General features: G+C 38.4%; 1 protein-coding gene across 1 annotated transcript in view; it reads right to left on the minus strand.

Annotated features, from left to right (window-relative positions):
- LOC136864483 (telomerase-binding protein EST1A) overlaps positions 1-21516 on the minus strand; it is a 616383-nt gene that overhangs the window by 207572 nt on the left and 387295 nt on the right. Inside the window, exons 17-18 of the mRNA XM_067141513.2 lie at positions 19527-19705; positions 1089-1162 (exon numbers count right to left, since the gene is read on the minus strand). Of these exons, the coding sequence (XP_066997614.2) occupies positions 1089-1162; positions 19527-19705 (253 nt within the window). The remainder of the gene's footprint in view (positions 1-1088; positions 1163-19526; positions 19706-21516) is intronic.

Below are 21516 nucleotides of genomic sequence, written 5' to 3' on the forward strand. Positions count from 1 at the left end.
TAAAAATTGCTATAGTTAAAAACTAAAACTCACTTTGATTTTTTTCATCTCTGCTGACTTTGTGACAATGCAACAAGTTTTGTTGTGTTCAGAATTCCTATCTTGTGGTACCATTAAGTAAATTGTTGCCTCCTGGAGCTATGATCATGATACCAATAGTCACGTAAAACTACATTAGCTTTTTTCCTAGTGTTTAAAATTTGCACCAATACAGGGATGTTTTCGGCGACACAAGGACGAGAAAGGAAGCGACCATGGCCTTAATTAAGGCACAGTTCAAACATTTGTCTGGTGTGAAAATGCGAAACCGCGGAAAATAAATTTCACGGCTGCCGACAGTGGGGTTCGAACCCCAAACTAAAAGCTTGCTTTTAAATTTTTCTTCTAAATTCTACAGCGCTACATAAAACCCAAATAGGATACTGTAATGATAGTTATAAATTATGCTTTAAATTTTCAGCTTATGAACGATATGCAATGATTCAATTTTCTCCCCAATACGATCCTCATATTGCACTTTTCAAGTGCCCCGATGAAACTAACCTACAGCACTCATAATCAGTAAAGTTTAAGCGATAGACGATGGAGGAAGGTGTCTATGTCATAGATGCCAAAAATACGAATTTCACATTAACATCAAATGTCCCAGTTTAGGAAATATCTTATTATCAGCTTCCGCGAGACTCCATCGTCTCTAAGGATGACACCAGTCGACTCATCGTCCCTAAGGTTGACACCACTCATGTTTGACTAAATGTTTCAATAGTATGGTATAGTAGTAGTGAATATTTGTAAATATGGTACAGAATCACACAGAACAGCAGCACAGCTGAGTGACAACTGAAGATGATTGCCTAGTTGTTTTAGTTCTTAAAACAATAATCACCTGCGATTATTAATGCATCTTCAACACAGCACTCTGGGACCCTCCAGTAATATCTCAAATTTCACTAACAATAGCATATCACGTTACACAAGTAGTAGTTAGTAACACGTATCACAAAAAGGAAATGAGCAAATTTTTTTGACAATTAGATTTCTGAAATTTGTATATATTCAGGCAAAACATCATAAATAACGGTACTTACCCAACTTGGAAATCAGAGCAAGAAGGTGGTGGGTTCCAAGTCTTGACGTGGCACAGCATCCAATCACACCATACCTGTAAAATTGATTCGAGAAATTAAAGTAGCATGATTTGTTCAGAACGATTTCAAACGAGCAGTGTTACAAAACTTTTACAATCTTTGGGCTGGGAAGATTTGGAAGTAAGGAGACGAGCTGCGTGACTAAGCGGTATGTTCCAGGCTGTGAGGAGGGATGGCGTACAATTACATTTTTAGCAGACAAATAAGCCTGAGTGGAATTTTTAAATGTAGGAGAAAAGTCGGAATTCAAGAGGATTAATAGGGAGAAATATCTGTTTATAGGAAGAAGAATTAGAAACTGGAATAATTTACCAACGGAGGTGTTAGATAAATTTCTAACATCTTCAAAATAATTTAAGAAAATACTAAGTAAACAACTGATTAAGAATCTGTGACCTCGGTGATAATTCTAAATACAGATTAGTTGTAAATGAAAAATGAAAAAATAAAAATCATAAATCTGGTATTCTGATTTATGTGTACATGGCCCAGAATTTAGCACACAACAGTCTTTGGGTTTAAGCCACATAAAACAAGAAAAGCTCCAATACAATATTTTTTTCTTTTCTAATGATATCAGAGAGTTATAAATGTAATTAAATTATATCGACATTGTAGAATAATATTATTACAGCCTACTGGAGTTTCCTCTTGAGAATGAAAAACAGAACAAAGTTTTTGTGAAAAGTTAGGTTTTCCTATAGTTTGACTCCTTCCACACAGCATAAACCAAAATGATATCACATCCTCAAAGCTGATATTAGTCATGAGAGATTATTCAGATCAAAAGAACATTACCAGAATGTATCAACAGAAAAGCAACTGTGTTATATTTTCCTGTTTTAAGTCATCAAATTATAATAACAAACAAACAAACAAACAAACAAACAAACAAACAAACAAACAAACAAACCCCATGGCACCATAACACTGATGGGCCTTCGCCTAACAAGCAATCGTTTCTTAGCCCAAATGTCTGCAGATTACAGTGGCCTCAAGATAGGAATGTGTCCTCTAAAGGTAAGCGTGATAGCGAAAGATGCCCCACCTCCTCTTCCTTAAGTACACTTGCGTATTGTCATTTACAAATAAAGAAGACCTCTTGACATCAAGGAACTATTGAACTGCGATAGAATAAATAAGAATAGATAAACACAGAGTCAAATATGTCAGAAATCATAATACTTGGAATATATCACGAGTTTCTTGCTAAAAGTGGTAATGACCTGTTTTAATTTTCAATCAGTAACAGACCTATAATTTCTGACCTATTTAATCCGTCAGGATGCACGCTTAGTACTGCAATATATGAGCTAATCGCAGCATATCAGCATGGTATAAAGTCCAAACAAAGCTTTAATCTGCTATTTACCGCTTTTTGATGCATATCTTTACCGTAACTGAACTGCACTATACTACCAGACAAACGAATTAACTGCACTTGGTTTTTTACATCCTCAACTCCACCATGTGATACAATGAGTTTAGTGACTCCAAGGCCAACACTATTTCACTCCTTACAATAATTTCATACCTACTCCTAATCCAATATATTCATGGTTAAGCAACATAGGCCTAAACTCTGCATGGATAGGTGACCGCTACATTTCGTGGAAACTGAATAGCTTCCACAAATGTCAACACATGGGGTCGGTGTGAGTGATCCAACTACGTAGGCGGTTTGAAAAGTTCTGGGAAACGCCGCTAGATGTCAGTGCTAGAGTAACGAGGTTCCCGCGCAATAATCACAGATCCTTTGTGAGTGAACACGTGGCGCGTCAGTGCTCTAGCTGCAGGAGTGTGGTAGTGACGACTCTTTGTTGTTGTTCCTGCGTAGTTATTTGTGACAATGGAAAAAACTGAGATTAGAGCAGTGATTAAATACTTTGTAAAGAAAGGTATGAAAACAAAGGAAATTCATGCCGACTTTCAGAACACACTGGGGGACTCTGCTCCTTCATTTTCAACTGTTGCCAAGGGGACCAGCGAGTTTAAATTTGGTCGGGAGAGCTTGGATGATGATCCGCGTAGTGGACGGCCAAAGAAGTGTTACGACCCCAGAATTTATTGCAAAATTGCATAAAATGGTCATGGAGGATCGTCGATTGAAAGTGCGGGAAATTGCTGAAGCTGTAGGGATGTCTTCTGAATGGGTATATTATACTTTAACCGAAGAATTGGGTAGGAAAAAATTATCCGCAAGATAGGTGCCGCGGCTCTTGACACTGGACAATAAACGCACCAGATTGGAAATGTCCGAACGAAGTCTGGCCCGTTTTCAGTGCAACCAACAAGATTTTTTGCGCCGGTTTGTGACTACAGATGAACTTGGGTCCACTACTATACCCCAGAGACAAAACAGCAGTCAAAGCAGTGGAAACATGCTGATTCACCACCACCAAAGAAAGCAAAGGCTGGAAAGGTCATGGCCTCAGTTTTCTAGGATGCAAAAGGCATTCTGCTGATAGATTATCTTCCTACTGGCCAAACAATTACGGGGCAATACTATGCAAACCTCCTAGACCAACTACAGGAAAAGATATGCGAAACAAGGTCTGGTTTGGCAAGGAAAAACGTCATCTTTCATCAGGACAACGCTCCGCCGCACACAAGTGTTATTGCCATGGCAAAACTTCATGAACTGGGGTACGAATTGTTGCCACATCCACCTTATGCACCTGATTTAGCACCATCAGACTTTCATCTATTCCCCAAGCTGAAAATTTTCCTCAGTGGACGGAGATTTTCACCAAGGGAAGAACTGACAGCCGTATTGGAGAGGTATTTTGCAGGCCTGGAGGAATCTCATTTTCGAGATGGGATCAAGGCATTGGAACAATGCTGGACCAAATGCATTAGTCTACAGGGAAACTATGTTGAAAAATAAAAGCAGTTCCACCGAGGTAAGATATCTAATTCTAGTACATTCCGAGAATTTTGAAACCACCCTCGTATATTACATCAGGGTATACTATAGCTGTGCGAGAATATGCCACTCCACAGCTAAGCCACTGCGAACTACGAACGTAAATGAACAAGAAAAATGATTATAGTGCTTGTTGTTTAAAGACGCCTAACATCTAGGTCACTGGCTCCTAATGGTACGAAATGAGACGAAATATAATGACAATTTAAAAGTCCAAAATCATCCACTGACTAGAATTCAAAATGTGAAGAAAAATGAATGGATGAGTATGAATTTAAAACAATCACTGGACCTGACCCGCAATGCCCCACATTCCCAGAAACTAGCGTAAAAAAATAGTATTACTGACCAAGGGTCTGCTTCTAAAGCACAATCCTGAAACGATGATGCTTGTTGTCTAAAGGGGTCCAAAATCCAGGTCATCGGCCACTCATAATGGTACTTATTGCTAGGAAAGTAGAACCATGGTATTAGTCATGTTGCGGTACTAATCAAAAGTAACGTAGACTCGCGCTATTCTACACATTTATGGTACTACTCATTCCACACATTATGGTACTACTTACATGTAAAGTAATACGCACACGTAACACAGACCTATGGTGTTCCTCACATTGCAGCGCCACTTACAGGCAACGCAAAACTATGGTGTTCCTGACATAGGCAAACTAATCACAGGGACTCGTATTATCCCGTGGTGTTCCTCACATAGTGGGTACTAATCATAGGCAATGCAGACCCACGGTGTCGCTCATATAGTGGTACTAATCACAGGCAACATAAGCCCGTGGTGTTCCGCATGTAGCGGTGTAAAACCCATCCTACTCCCGAGAAAGTAAGTGTAAAACTTGATGTTAAGTGCGGTAAATGCCGTAAAATAGTTAAAAACAGCATCATGTGTGATTTGTGCGATCGTTGGTGGGATTTTAAGTGCGGAAACAGGCCCAGGGAGGACAAAATGAATTCAAATGAAGACTGGTTTTGTGAATAGTGCGTTGCAAATGTTGTTATCGGTGATGGCGGCTTGAAATCTAAAGATAGAGAGTATGAAAATGCGTTGGAAATTATAAATGTTCTGCGAAATGATATTGAGGAACATAAACCTGAAAATGACGTACTTAAAGAGAAGATTAATGTGATGGAGAGTAAGTATTTGAACGGTGGATTAGAGCTCGAGTTGGATTCGATTTATGAACCTGTGCGAAGTAAAACAATTAGGCCTAAAAACTGTAGACGATGGGAATCGGTGCCGGTAAAATACACGGGTTTCAGAAAGCGGATACTGGACGATTGTCACTTTCCTGTTTTAAAGAATAGGTTTGAACCATTTGCAAGTGGTACTCATGAATCTGTAGGTAACAGCTCTGAAGTAAATTTTTTTGGAATGTCGAAGTGAAAGTAATAAGAATCTTGTAAAAACAAGTTGCAAAACTTCGCGGAAATCTGTGAAGATAAGACTTTTTGCCGATAGGCAGGGGAGGAATATTGCTACAGAACTAATTAGAAACAGTAAGCACTGAGCTCGATAGCTGTAGTAGTGCGGCCAGTATCCAGTAATCGGGAGATAGTGGGTTCGAGCCCCACTGTCGGCAGCCCTGAAGATGGTTTTCCGTGGTTTCCCATTTTCACACCAGGCAAATGCCGGGGCTGTACCTTAATTAAGGCCACGGCCGCTTCCTTCCATTTCCTAGGCCTTTCCTATCCCATCGTCGCCATAAGACATATCTGTGTCGGTGCGACGTAAAACAACTAGCAAAAAAAAAAAAGAAAAAAAAAAAAGAAACAGTAAGCATGATTTTTCTGCTGTGATTAAGCCTGGTGCAACTTTTAATGACATAACCTCTGAAAGTCGAAAATACTGTGAACATCTAGGAGCTACGGGGGTTGCAGTTTATCTAGCAGGGACTAACGACGTGGGAAGAAGGCAAAAGGAATGATGTCTTCCCTCAGATAGAGACTACAGGAGTTACATCACACCAATGTTGTGGTATTTTCTATTCCTCACAGACATGATCTTCCGGCATGGTCTTGTGTTAACAAGGAGGTAAACAAGGTTAATGAAGAACTTTTGAAAATATGTAGGCACTTCAAGAATGTAAAATATGTAGATATAAGTAATTTGGGGAGAAGATTTTATACCTGGCATGGTCTGCAACTAAATAGGTTGGGAAAAAGGTATGTTGTAAATAGTATAATAGAGTTTGCTAATTCAATTCAAGATGTACAATGTGTAACTGATCCCATTCCTCTAAAAAACTAGATAAAGTGACCGATATAGGTCGGTCTGTCATTCTAGAGTCGAGGAATGGTATTAATACTCATGGTAGTATATAGGTTAGGTTCTTTTAAAACTGTATTGGGAAATAGTGTTATTGTGCAAGGTAGACAGACTAGGTTAGATTCTTATCAGATCACTAAAACCAATGAACCTGTAGTTACAAAAATATCTACTGTAACGGTACAAATCATGTTGCAAGATGATATCTGTATTATTATTATTATTATTATTATTATTATTATTATTATTATTATTATTATTATTATTATTATTATTATTTCATCTGTGATATTATTACTATTATTGTATTATTTTTATTGCTCAATTCCATTCTGCAATGCTTGTTGCTTGTGTGATTGTAGTTAAATGTATGCACATATACGTGTGTGTAGATTAACACTAAAAACATGTACAGTAAGAGTTGCTGTATATTAGATGTGGATATGACATTGCTACATTGTGCAATACTGCTGGCATTACTGCCAAGTCATCGCTACGTCACCGTGCTTATTTACCGATGAGCTCACGTTCATGGAGATACCTACTAGGGTGCCGCGGGCGATTTCGCCATAGTGTGAAACATTTGTCGCGAGGTGGGAGTAGATCATAGTTATTTCTGGAGATTGCGTAGGTGTGTCAACTAACATCTATAAAAGGTGGCTGTATATTGTAGCATCAGTCATTATTCAATTGGAAGCAGAGGCCACAGTTGGTCGGAGAGTGAACGAGATGGAGAGGCCTCAGTCAGTCATTAATCAAACGGAAGGTGAAGAGAGAAGAAGTAAAGTGGAAGATGAACAGTGATGAAGTCAAGTGGAAGGTGAGACCTCAGTCGGTCTGTTCAGTTAGAGGGATACACTTACCATGAAGGCATACAGGACAGACTTACAAAGAAGTCCTCTCAATGGAGAAGAAGCAGTCACATTGATACTTAGTTGTCAGTGAAACTAAAAGGATACATCACCAAATTAGGCTTGATACATCTACAGTTAACACCATATCAAAGGAATACGTCGTAATTACACTCAAAGTGTTGAAGGTACATTCAAGTGGACCAGTAAGGAATAAATTTCATGTATAACTGTTAAATGTCCGGTCAAGAAAAATTCAAATTCATGCCTAGTTTCTTTCAGTTGCAATGTCATAATTTTATATTCTCATCTGTTTTAATCGCAGCAGTTCTCACTATTTTTATTGAAATTATTTCAAGAATATATTTTGTTCTATCAAATTAATTAATCGTTTTATTTAAACAGTAAAATTTCTTAACCTCAAATTTAATGGGGAAACCAAATGCCAATCTCCTTTTCCCAGAACTTATATGGTATGCTGTCACAAGTAAGCTTATTACCCCACACCCTAGAGATATTCAAGAATCTCATTCATTCTCTTATTGCTGCACCGGGTTGTAGCTGGCGCCCTTCAAATAACGTATGTGTAAGTAAGCAGGTAAGAACTAAGTGTGAGTACAAGGTCCGACAATTGTGTATTTCATTTAATGAATATTAATTTTCATATTTTTCATTTTAAATTCAGATTAGTATGTTTTCAAGTAAATAAACGAGTTAGGAATTTTTCACTACTAGTAGGCCTATTGTGGAAAATGACATCCAAGATACTGATAGTGTCCAGGAAACAGAAATTGACAATAGTTTACTGACTATCCTGCAGGTTAATATTCAATGTGTCAGAAATAAAGTGTTAGAACTAGAACTTTTCTGTCAAGCTGAAAAAATTTATGTGGTATGCATGTCAGAACATTGGCTCGTAGAAGATCAAGTTGAATTCTTTGTACCCAGTGGGTATATTATGGCAGATATTATGTGTAGAAGTAATAAGTAGATGAGGGGTGCTGGAATTTTAGTCAGGGACTGTTTGAAATTTGTTAAGGTTGACTTAGGACAATACTGTGCAGAATTAGACAGAGAGCTTAGTTGTGTTAAAATAATACATCAGAATCTAATAATTGTAAGTTTGTATAGATCTCCAAAGGGCAGTGTGAAACTATTTCTTGAGAATTTTGAAATAGTTATGAGAAAATTGTTAAAGTTTAATACTAAAGTAGCTGTCTGTGGTGATTTTAATATAGAAATGGCAAAATCAGACAAACAGTCTTCAAGAATATTTCTTAACCTTTTAAGATCGTTAAATTTAACCTGTACAAACAAAACACCCACACGCAATAATGCATGCATTGATAACATTATTGTCAATTTCTCAAGAAGTATGTATAATGTCAAGCTCATTGGAGGGTCTTTTGCTGATCATGAACCATTGGTACTTTCTTTTTGCCAGAAGAATTTGTCTTACACGGACAAAAGAACAAATAGGATAAGAACACAGAAAGATTGTTATATTAACTTATTCAGGGAAAGATTGAAGAAAGTAAACTGGAATTTTTAATACAAAAATCACACTGACAAAGCGAAGGCTGAAATTGCTATTGAAACTTTCTTTAAAACTTATGTTGAATTGTGGCATTCTTGCTTCCCCATGGTAAAGGTCAATAATGTGCGCACAGTTAGGAATAAAAAACTTAACTGGTATTCTGATGAACTGACTCAAATAAGGGAAAGGATGTTGATTCTGTACAGAGTTTATAAAAATTCTTGGGTGAAAGGGAGTGTGCAGAAAGATGCGTATGAAGTATATCTCAGGTGTAAAAAGTTCTTCAGAACTAAACTTGCACATGAAAAAAAATTGGCATGTGAAACATACATTGAAAGTGCATCCAACAAATGCAAGGCAGCTTGGGATATTATAGCGGAAGAGAATACACTTAATCATACACATGATATATTACTGAATCCAGATACTATGAATGATTACTTTTTGAACACAGTGAAAGAAATAGGTGATAAAGTTAATCCAACACGTATATCTGCTATCATTAGGCCTGGTCCACATCAATTAGGGGGACATACTTTCCAATGGGTTGACGTTACGTCAAATGAAATCATAAAGACGGTCTCAAAATTATCTAATTCTAAAAGTATGGACTGTTATTGGCTGTCCAATTACATTATTAAACAAACAATGCATCTGAAGGATCTGTACTTGGCCCATTTCTCTTTAATGTTGCTGTTAATGACCTACAACAAAATGTTATGTCACAGTCAATTGTATCATATGCAGATGACACAACACTAATCAACATGCATCAGGACGTATTAAATCTGCAAGAGATGTCACAAGAAGCTCTTAGGACTGCAGTGAAATAGTTTTCATCTAATAAACTACTCTCCAACGAGAATAAAACCCAACATATTCTCTTAGGATTGTTCAATAATATAGAAATTCAGTCAGTCAAGCTACTGGGTATTCATGTTGGTACCAAATTAAGCTGGGAAGTACATGTTAATCATGTCTGTGAAAAGATATCACGGGTCTCATATCTTATGTGGAAATTGAGGGAATTAGTAACAGCAGACTATTTGAGAATGGCTTTTCCAGTCCCATATTTCATCTGGGATGCTATTGTGGGGACATTCATCTTATGTCTATAATGTATTGCTAATACAGAAGAAGCTTGTTTGTGTAATGTGTAAAGCTGGTTCTTTGAGCACTGTTGTCCCCTTTTTATCAGGCCTAAAATATTAACAGTTGTAAATCTATATATTTTTATCTCATTATTGTATGTTAAAAACCATCTGAATGAATTTACCATCAGGGAAAACATCCATCAACACAATAATCGTAATAAGGGTAAAATGGTCCCAAGACATAGACTTGTGAAAACAGGTAACTCACATAAAGTAAATAATATAATATTTTTTAATAAATTACCATTCTCTGCACAGGATGTGTCCATCAATAATTTTAAAAGAAAACTGTATAACTGGATGTTGGAGATCCATTTTATGACATAAAGGAATTCTTAGAAATGAAAACTGTTAATATTGACTTTTAATTACTGTATATAGATAGTAGAAATAATACTTAACGGAATGTTTGGGGCAGACCATTAGGAAAGGATAACGGGTGGAAGCCAAAATTCCCATTTGACCAAGAATGATTAATAATTCATTTTGCCACGAGTAAATATACCTACGCACCTCCTAACAGGTTATCAAACAAGATACAAATTTGCCACAGTTTTATATCATGTTAAGGCCTCCGTGGCTCAGGCGGCAGCGCGCCGGCCTCTCACCGCTGAATACAGTGGTTCAAATCCTGACCACTACACACGAGATTTGTGCTGGACAAAGCAGAGGCAAGAGAGGTTTTTTTTCCGGATACTTCGGTTTTCCTCTGTCATCTTTCATACTAGCAAAACTCTCCATTAACATTTCATCTGTCAGTCACTTATCATTGCCCCAAAGGAGTGCGACGGACTTCCGCAGCCGGCACATTTCCTATCCTCGCCGCTAGATTGGGGTTTCATTCATTCCATTCCTAACACGGTCGAATGACTGGAAACAGGCTGTGGATTTTCATTTCATTTATATCATATTAGCCCAAAGCTAGGAAATTACAGGGAACGATCTATTTTTTAAAAAGCCATTCTACGCGGAGGAAAAAAATATTAAAGGAAAATAAAAACTATCGATGATCTACTAAAATGTGTCACACCTATGTTTTAAATTACATTAAGTGCTTACATCGTAACTAAATTTCAACGATTTCCTTTTCAGTTGTATCCCATTAGTCGCTGACTCATTCATTTATTTAGAAGGGGCTTGTACGTGGCTCACTGTCAAAATAGATCACGGTGGGGGAAAGAATATACCTGCGCATGCGCCAGAGAGACATCTTCCTACCTTAGGGTCGTACTCATGAACGAAACTTTGACTTCAAGTTACGTAAGTTCGCTTAGTCGAGTTTCGTGGAACTCTGTTTCATAGACGCAACTTTTACAAAGTACACTCTGGCGTAAGTGGACTTTGGTAAGTTACTATGTGAAGAATTAGATATGAAATTGGCAATGAAAACAATGGAAGAGCAGTGTAGCATCTCCCATCACTCTAGTTTTTTCTTAATAAAGAGTTAGAAGAAGAAGAAGAAGAAGAAGAAGAAGAAGAAGAAGAAGAAGAAGAAGAAGAAGAAGAAGAAATTCAGCCGTTTCCTGCGTTATAGATCGCATTGGACTCTAAACTCAATCCAATCTAATTAATACATTTAATTTTTATTTCTCGACGATGGATGGAAAGGAACAATTTGCCAGCCTTCAATAACTATGAAAGGGAGGTGTTACTAGAATTAAGAGAAAGAGAACAAAAATATATAGTTGAAAACGAAATCAATAAACTTCATCTCGTGGTTGACTATGCCCTGACAATTGAAACTAAAAATTCCTTTCCTATTACGGAAAATCTCAGCATGGTTGCCACCTGGACTTATTATTAGTACATGGGTGCAATCAATAGCTCCAACCACTTCAGGGAATCGGGATCTTTCATACACACGCCGCGCATTATTTCGACATTCAGCTTCATTTGGGAACGAAACAAACTGTGGTCTCTTTTGGGCAGTCAGGATCGATATTCTTCTGATTATTCTGAGGGCTAACATATTCCTCGTAAATCAGCGGAATCAATTTTGAAGTTATGTGAAACCACGGAAGTGTAAAAGGCTGTTGTATTTACCATAAGAACGCATTAATCTGTACTGATCAACCCTTAACCTAACTAGACAACACGATGAATAGAAAGTGCAAAAACTTTGCGCTATAGTAACAATAATTTTACTCTTACCTGTAGCATAGTATCTTAACGACCGGGCGAGTTGTCCGTGCGACTGTGAGCTTGCAACTGGGTTCGAACCCCACTGTCGGTAGCCCTGAAGATGGTTTTCTGCGGTTTCCCATTCCTTGGTCTTTCCTATCCCATCGTCGCCATAAGACCTACCTATGCCGATGTGACGTCAAGCAAATAGAAAAAAAACTTAACGAAATTAGCAACTGTATCATTGGAGGTATATTACTGTAATTCATCTTAAAACATCGTTAGTACATCTAATACTAGACGTTTGTCGAATCTATATCCTTTTCTGAACTCATTTTCTGTATAAAATGCAACTGGGTTCCGTGCATCTGTTATAATACGCCGAGGATTAGGCACAACGTACTGAATAATTCCCTGGATCTCTTCATTTCGTCTACAAAATTAACTACACCAGCAATATCTGACATTTTATTATTTTTCTGATCTCAGAGTCCACTTAAGTACGGAACATCGGCGACTTGGTAGTAAAGTCGCCATTTAAGTTTACTTACCTCCAAGTAGCGATTATGAAATGGAAATGGCGACTTACCACCTTTTAAGTCTAAGTCAAAGTCTCCTTCATGAATACGACCCTTAACGCCACTGTACGATGTGATGCGTGGTTAGCACGACGAATCGGGGCCTACGTTACACTAGCGGCCGTGACATGCTCATGGTTTGGTACATCAACATATGGGCCAAGCAATTTCAGCTGCACCCGCTAGATGTCGGGCTTATGACCTGTTTTGCGCGTAGTTTACATTGATTTGTATGCAAACAGTGCACAGTGTAATAATATTTCTATTAGAAAAGAAACGGCATTTTTAACCGTCTGTGGGGTGCTAACATTTCCAGCAGAGATTAGTAACTGTTTCCAGGCAAACGCTGGGGCTGTACCTTAATTAAGCCCACGGCCGCTTCCTTCCCCCTCCTATCACTATTCTATCCCATCGGCACCTTAAGATCTATCAACCGAGCTCGATAGCTGCAGTCGCTTAAGTGCGGCCAGTATCCAGTAATCGGGAGATAGTGGGTTCGAGCCCCACTGTCGGCAGCCCTGAAGATGGTTTTCCGTGGTTTCCCATTTTCACACCAGGCAAATGCTGGGGCTGTACCTTAATTAAGGCCACGGCCGCTTCCTTCCAACTCCTAGGCCTTTCCTCTCCCATCGTCGCCATAAGACCTATCTGTGTCGGTGCGACGTAAAGCCCCTAGCAAAAAAAAAAAAAGATCTATCAGTGGCGGTGCGACGTAAAGCAATTTGAGGAAAAAAAAAACTGTTTCCGAGATTGTATAGTGAAACTGTGCGAATAAAATGTGTAAATACAGTGAGTATAATCTAGACTGGAGCAATACTGGTAAATAGTTTAGGTATTTCTGCATATTTATTAACTCGTTTACATAGTTTTAAAATAGTGCATTGATGTGTTCCGAACTGCACATCGGATGATTCCAGGAAGGAAGGCAGTGTCGCGTTTCACAAAATTACCAGAAACGCCGAACTGAAAGACAACTGGACTACAGCTATTTCTAGACAGGGAACAACGCTGAGGAATCTTATACAATTTGCAGCACCCATTGTAGATAATGTGTCTTTAGTATTAGTACAACTAGGGTGTCCACCAAATCCAGATTTTAAAATTCCCTGACATTTCCCTGTTTTCCAGACATAAAAACCAGTTTTTTCCCTGACACATGATGACAAAAAACATAATTATAAAGGAAGTGTCAGTAATATTAAAATACATTTTTAAAACTTAACATCCAAAAAATAAATGAGCAATTAATGTGCATATTAAAACTTGGAAGTTTAATTTAGTCTGATTAAATTCACTTCAAGTCTTTTTAAAAATGTATTACCATTACTGCTTCAGCGAAGAAACTTCTTTGTAGCCACCAACGACTCAAGCTTCTGCCATCACCCTCCACTTCTTTTCTAATTCTTTCAGCAACAAAGCGGCCTTTCTCTTATTTTTTGCAAAGAATCTTCTACTTCCAATATTTTACGTTTCTCCTTTAGATTTTGAACGTACAAAGCATGAGCACTCCTTGCAGCATGGAACATGTTCTTATTAATGGAGACCTTTTCAATTCCACCAGGGTTTGGGATAGAATCATATATTATTCTTCGTGCTACAAGGGATACTTGTAGCACGTTTGTGATAGTACATATATCACACCCCCGAATTATATGTAGAAGTTAGAGATATTATTGTCAGTATTTGATTTATTATTATTATTATTATTATCAGTATTTCATTTGTATATTTTGCTGTTTATATTGGTAAGCTGGAAGATATCCACATATGTAGGTATGAGTAATATGTTTTGCATGAGTGGGAAAACATTGCTTTAATAACTCTGGTAATTTGAATGAGTCATATGGCTGCCCCAGTGTCTGTTGTGATGTACTTGTGTCAGGAAATTCCATTACTCATGTATATATCCCAGCCTGATGAGATAAGCTTGTTGTTGTACCAGGGAAAATTTGGTGATTCATGTAAAACTCCCGAGTGTTTGTTTATCTCTTGGGAGAAAGGAGAAGTTCAGGGCATGTCTTGACAAGAGGTTCACTCATGATTGGCTGGCAAGCACCAATCCAGACGTATCATCTGACAGGAGGGGGATGTTGATGTCTATAAAGGTTGATGATACGGCGGCAACCTGAACATTATCATAAGTGACATTGTAAGGAACATTGTAAGGGTGATTGTAGAGGTGATTGTAAAGGAACGAGAAGGAAGATAACTACAACTACAACTGAGGCACTGTACGGGAAGGAAGTGGTGCTGATACACGGTACTGGAGTGACATGGCTGCAATGGACTGGACTTCAAACGTTCGTGGAGCGTAGTCTAGTTATGTTTGTGGAAAGTGGCTGATTGTGGAGAGTGCTTGCGCATTAAGTATTGTAGCACTTGTGGCGGCCTAGCAGTATATGTTGGTGAAAGCTATCTCAGACTTTCCATAAATTTATATGTTGAGGATCGACAGACGTGTGTATATATCTTTACAACAAGTGTTAAAATATGTGAACACAGTAGTACAAGGTACAGTATCTGTGTGATGTGGTAACTGCCGATTATGAGAATTGGTAAATCGAATTGATATAGAGACAGTGAAGGGTGTTTATCTTCATACATGTACATTGTTCATCGGACTATCTACAAATGGTAGCTTAGTTCTCACTTTCGTTTTCCCACGGTTTTCATTATTGTTGTTGTTGTAAATATGGAGTCTTCCAGCAATATTTTATGTGTGTATTATATGTATAATGTTGTATGTTGATGAGGTGCTCATGCACGGAATTTGTTCAGAATATAGTTAGCTATTTTAGAATCAGTGTTATTGATAAACCTAGGTGCATTTCCTACCTAATTAGTCGTTTTCAGGAGGTTAGGTAAGGCCTGCAGCAGATGTACCAGTACGCAGCAGTATGTACACGCCCTGGGATATAAAGTCTATCATGCTCTTATCTAAATTCGAGGGATCCATTCTGGTGAACTCTGGCGCCCATACTACGGACATTTCGGTTAATTATGCTTATTAATTTTATTAAGTTTTGAGTAATTTTATTTATATATTTATATTCATGATTTTATTTATCAGTAGTCATCAACTTATTACACGTTCTCTACTATAATTTTTTTTATTAACAGGAAAACCACGTTCAAGTGGAGCATTTCCATGAAACAATATTAGTATCATTATGAGAAATGAAGCCAACTTCTCTGTTTTCAAATTTACTATTGGAAGAACAGTGCAAAGCCAAAGGTGATCTAACCTCTCATCTTTAGAATACAAAGAATTCACTTCTTTCAAAGTATCATTCTCACAAACAGAAGTGAACTCCCTTTGTACATGAATGGCTTCATTACCCGAGATCCATTTGTTTTCAACAAAGGCATTTAAAGCTATCCTTAGCAGTCTGCTCCTTAGAGGCTACTTGGCTACACTTGGATCGAAACAAGAAATTAATTTAGTCAGTTTATATGCTAGCGGTGAGCAGATGTGGCCAACAGCTGGAAACTGCAGATGATGACGATATGCCAGCAGTGACATTTCCAGTAACTATTTGCACAAAGCTACCATTCCTCTTAGACAATCTGTGCAAAACACAAATATATCTCTATCATTTAATCCAGGATTGCCACGAAGTGCTGCTTTAGCAGCATAACCTATGTCAATTTTAGATGCAGGCAGAAGATTTTCTTTACTGTCTGAATACGTTTTAGGAGATTTGCTGAGGCCTGCCGTGACTCAGACTTAACAAACCTTGTCATGATATTTATCATCAATGAAAGATTCATAAAGGAGTGATGCAAATGGGAGATCTGTCTGAAACTTTTAGGAATGGTTCCAAATCTCCAACAAGTGATAATAAAAATGACAACTTGGCCTTAAGAACCTTATCTTTAAGTGAAGTCGATGCTATTCTGAAGCTGTTACAGCTTGGGATTTTCTTGTCTCTGTTTGTTCCTTCCACATATTTTTCGACATTAGGTAAGATATCTAGAGCATGTTCAATGACTTGAAAATTTTCAAGCCATCTTATAGCACAATATTTCGAAGGAAATACGTTTGAACCTGAATAATGTATATAATCAGCATGACTTGCAGGAACGTAGCAAAACAAGAAGTGAGGAGCACGAAGAAACTCTGCAATATTCCACTGGGTTTCTTTTACTGCCATTTTATATGAATTGTGCACAGTATGCAAGCCACAAGATCCAATGTTCAACAAAATAGGAGCATCTAGATCATCTAATAAATTACCAAAATCCTGAAGGAACTTTTTATTAACATTTGGACCATCCACTGAAATTTGTAATTTTTTAGATAGAGTCCTTGCTGTGATTGCAAAAAACCATTTAACAAATCTGAGGAGGTAGAGTGACCAAGAAACATGGAATCAAAATAAGAAGTGCATACTTCATTAGTATCAGGATTGAAACAATGAACTACAAGATCCATTTGGCCTATCTGAGAAACTTTATTCAGTGACTCGTCAAACCCAACGGTGAAATGTGTGCACTTATTACCCATCTCAAGAACTTGTTTATGGAAATAGAGAGCCAAACCATGAGTGATTGTATATGCAACTTTTGTTCTGTGGAGTTGAACTTTCGAAGCTGATTCAGAGTCTGGAAACATTACTGGAAAAAACTGAGAACGCAATATAGGTCTAATTCATCGAGCTCACCATTCCCCAACAACACAGAATATTCAATAGTAAGCAGATCAAAACATTGAAAATTCGATTGATCAATCATATAGCTATTGATATTATTGATTACTTCACATTCGAGATCACACTTTAACTTTTCATTAAAATTTATTCCTGGCATAAAAGACATGCCCTAGATTAATGTTATAAAAACTGAAAAATGTGTTTCTATTACACGGATAAATACGGTATGTCAATTTTATCTGGCAGAAGAATGAATTTCCAGATTTTTTCCTGAATTCCCTGACATTTCCAGGTTTTCCCGTTAATTATCAAATTCCCTGACATTTCCCTGTTTCCCAGGTTTTCCATATGGGTGGACACCCTGAACTAAAACACAGTTTCCTCAGTTTTTCATGGTTATCCTTCTCATAAGCTGGCGTGTACTTCTGATAGAAAGAAACCAGCGCCATGATCAGATTCTTTGCCGCTAGAAAAGACAGAGGCTAGTGCAAGAACAAAGCGATGATGCTGAGATACCGTTCGATAGCGCACAGTCAACTAGTTCCATAGCAAATAAATCGAAGATTAAGAGCAACGATAAGTGAATTAAAGGTGAAAATTAAACAATCAATCATCATCAATCAATCAGTGATCTGTATTTAGGGCGGTTGCCCAGGTGGCAGATTCCCTATCAATTGTTTACCTCATATTTACATTAGTTATAATTGTTTACCTAAAACCAAAACCAAACCCCATGGCACTACAGCCCTTGAAGGGCCTTGGCCTACCAAGCGACCGCTGCTCAGCCCGAAGGCCTGCAGATTACGAGGTGTCGTGTGGTCAGCACGACGAATCCTCTCGGCCGTTATTCTTGGCTTTCTAGACCGGATTGTTTACCTAGCTTTTCTTAAATATTTTTAATAAAATGCTAGTAATGCAGGAATTAAAGCGTCTTTCGTTTTTAAAAAAGTTGATTGCTATAGCAAGAAAAATATGACGTATAAAAAAAAACTCTGAAGGTATGTGTGCTTTGGCACAGAAAATCTCCATCCGGATATAATTATTTTTAGATCGATGGCTGTTTTGAAACTTCCCCACAGAAGAACATTGAAAAGGTATATTGCATACACAAATGGTGAAACGGGAGTAACCACTCTCGTTAAGCAGCGTCTTAACTATGAATAAGCATCGAACTTGATATTCCCAGGAATTTCGGGAGAAAACCTATGTAATCATGTTCAGACATATTTTAAGAGGTACGCGATAGTCACAAAACGTCTGATAATATTTTTTAGTGATATCAGAAAAGGTACATTGTGTATTCTTCGCGCGCGACCTGCGAGACAGGTCATACGAGTAGCAGAACTCGTAAGGTCCACGTTTGGACTTGCTCTTGTCACGGCCGCTAGTATACCGCAGGCAACGGACGAATCCCTTCAGTCGTTGTTCTTGGCATTCTAGACCAGGCTCACTATTTCACCGTCAGACAGCTCCACAATCGTTCTCACGCTGGCTGGGTGGACCTCGAAACAACCCTCGGATCCAGGTAAAGTTCCCTGGCCTGACCGGGAATCGAATCCAGGACCTCCTGGTAAGAGGCAGCTTCATTGCCTCTAAACCCCGGCACCAGCTGTCGAATTCTAACAGCTGATAAAAATTCTGCTCTAACCACATAAAAGGAAAAATATTACAATCCCTTTTCAACACAAATCTAAGCCGTACTTCAAGTATTAAGACACTTGTACAATAAATATTTAAAACAATATTAATTTAATCAATGGACACAACTTCTAACGATGCACCAGCTTCTTTTATACCAAGACTAAGACGTCCATTAGTGCATTTGTTGATGAAGACAAGCCACCTCCATACAGGCATGAAGAATCTTCGACGAGGCTGAGTGAACTGCAGGGTAATGTGCCTCCACAGAAGTGGAAATCTGGTTTCAAAATGTATCGACTTCCTGACGGGGAATATACCCATTGTTCTTCCGGGTAAACCAACCACATCTTTACCGCCTCGGCTAAGAAGCTCCCAATGTCTTATACCATCAAGCAAGAAGATGAATGAACGTTAATGAAATGTCCGACGCTAGTCGCAGGGGACTGACAAATGATTTTGTGTGTGTGTGTGTTTGAGAGAGAGAGAGAGAGAGAGAGAGAGTTAGAGAGTTAAAGATTGGAACTGAATTCTCTCTCTCGTATTTATTCCGTAATAACAATCAAAAATTTAAAAAATCACCAACTGTTCCTTGCGAGAGAGATTTAATAAGTGCACGGAAGACAATAATAAGCTATTTTACCTTAATTGCTGGCAAGAGTGTAATCATATCTTCTGGTACAAGGTAGCGTGGACGTTCCCCTGCATCCAACTGATCTCTCAGGAGTGAATTGCAGCGTTCCAATATCAAATTGAACATCTGAAGAGCTACTATTAATGCGTTTTCCTGAAACACCGGCCTGTAGCGTACGTCAGTTCTCTCTGTAAAAAAGAAAAGAAAAGAATGGATAAATAAATAAATATGTTCCCACGCGTATGTGCGGTTGGCGGAGCACCCAGCTTCAGCTTAAAGCACGATTAAGTCCACCAAATAATAAACAAAATAAATAAATAAAGTTCATCTGCAAAATGAACAATTACAAAATGTACTTAGAATATACAGTATGATTAGATGCTATTCAGGGATAACTGGGACTGTAGCTCCCACAGACCAATAAAGGAAATTGTTGCATCATGTTTGGTTCCTGAATAATTATACGGGTATGTAATATATGAGTGGCATCGTCACTGGCTTCCCACCAGGCAGCCGCGTTTCTAGTTCAGGCCAATGCATTTCATTTCCCGTCGTTAGACCCGAATATAAGACCTGTTTAAGCGTTCAGAGCAAGGTGCATTCAGCCTCAGGTTACGCAACTGAGAAGACGACAGGCATTGGCGACGCGTGACGTTTTGAAAAGTGATACCACGCTCCTTCTGAGAGTATATAATTGTCCACACCGTCGCTTGTCAATTTTCTTTCTGTACATTGCTGGCAGGAGCTAGTGTTTACAGTGCACTATGTCTTCTGGTATGGGCTAGAGTAATTTTGTTACTTTCATTGGTCTGTCTCTGTCTTATACTTGGCTTTGAGAATATGAAAGTGACTGAGGTATGAGCGATGCTAGTAATGCCATTCCTTCTGCAGCCAGTCCCTGCTATGAATGGTGTGAAAATGTTGCTCATAGGGTCGGTTGGTGCATGCATTTCAGTGGGCTTGGCAGACTGATATGTAACAGCAAATTCTGGCTCGGTGAGGAAAGCAACGGGAAACTACCTCACTCCGCATTTCCCTAGTACGCCTCTTCAGTGATACCTAGGCCATCTATGACAGCTGATGGCGGAGCTGTTGAGGATCCAACCAGCCTTAGGGCTGAAGACTGAACATACACATGCGCTATATTCAAACAGAACTCTATTCTGGATCTTCCGAACTGAATCATATCGGCAACACCGTTGATGTGTGCTTGAGACACCTCATGGCGTCTCTTTAAACTGTGAAACTATCTCAATAGTCCACACCGTCTTTATTCCAAGCATTATTTTCTGGCCAACAGTACAGTTTATTCATTTTTGCACAACCACGTAAAAAATCTAGATCTATGTACCACGAGTTATGAAAATATCATACTGTCCTTTTCGACTCCTTTGCTAAATTTTTAAGACAAGGCATGGGTTTGCCTTTTCAATTATGTTTTCCTTTTCTTCAAAAGTTCTTAAAGAAAATGGCGTTTTCATTAAGTTTTCTATTATACATGAAAAATCTGGGCCCGCCAACTCAATTATTTCCAAGGTACAAGCGACAGCACTCAATTTTAATGTTTAGTACGTTGTGCAGTCCTATAGGCTATCCTTACCTAACATACACGAAATATAAATTCACACTTTAACAAGAGAAGTCACATCGTATTATAATAGAAAACAATAACACAATAATATGGCAATGCACTGTAGAGTGCGGCGGAAAAAACGGGCAGAACTGCTCAGCACCGACGTTATAAGCTTTCGTTTCCACTTTCCATTGTGGTAACATGACCGGAGGACGTAGTGGCATACATTTCAGTATCAGGGGGAAAGGGGCCTTATTTGGCGCAGCCGCAGTAATGCTCGCCTAGCTGTTACAAGAGATTCAAAGTGTGACCAATGCATGGAGTTGGTAACACCATCTCGCTCAGCTTTGACGGTGACGACCTACTGCAATAGAGTTCTTGCGGCACGTCCAGGTGAAGAAACAAAATATTAGTATTAAGGAATAT

Source organism: Anabrus simplex, chromosome 2 (assembly GCF_040414725.1).
Source record: "Anabrus simplex isolate iqAnaSimp1 chromosome 2, ASM4041472v1, whole genome shotgun sequence".
Classification (NCBI taxonomy): Eukaryota; Metazoa; Arthropoda; class Insecta; order Orthoptera; family Tettigoniidae; genus Anabrus; species Anabrus simplex.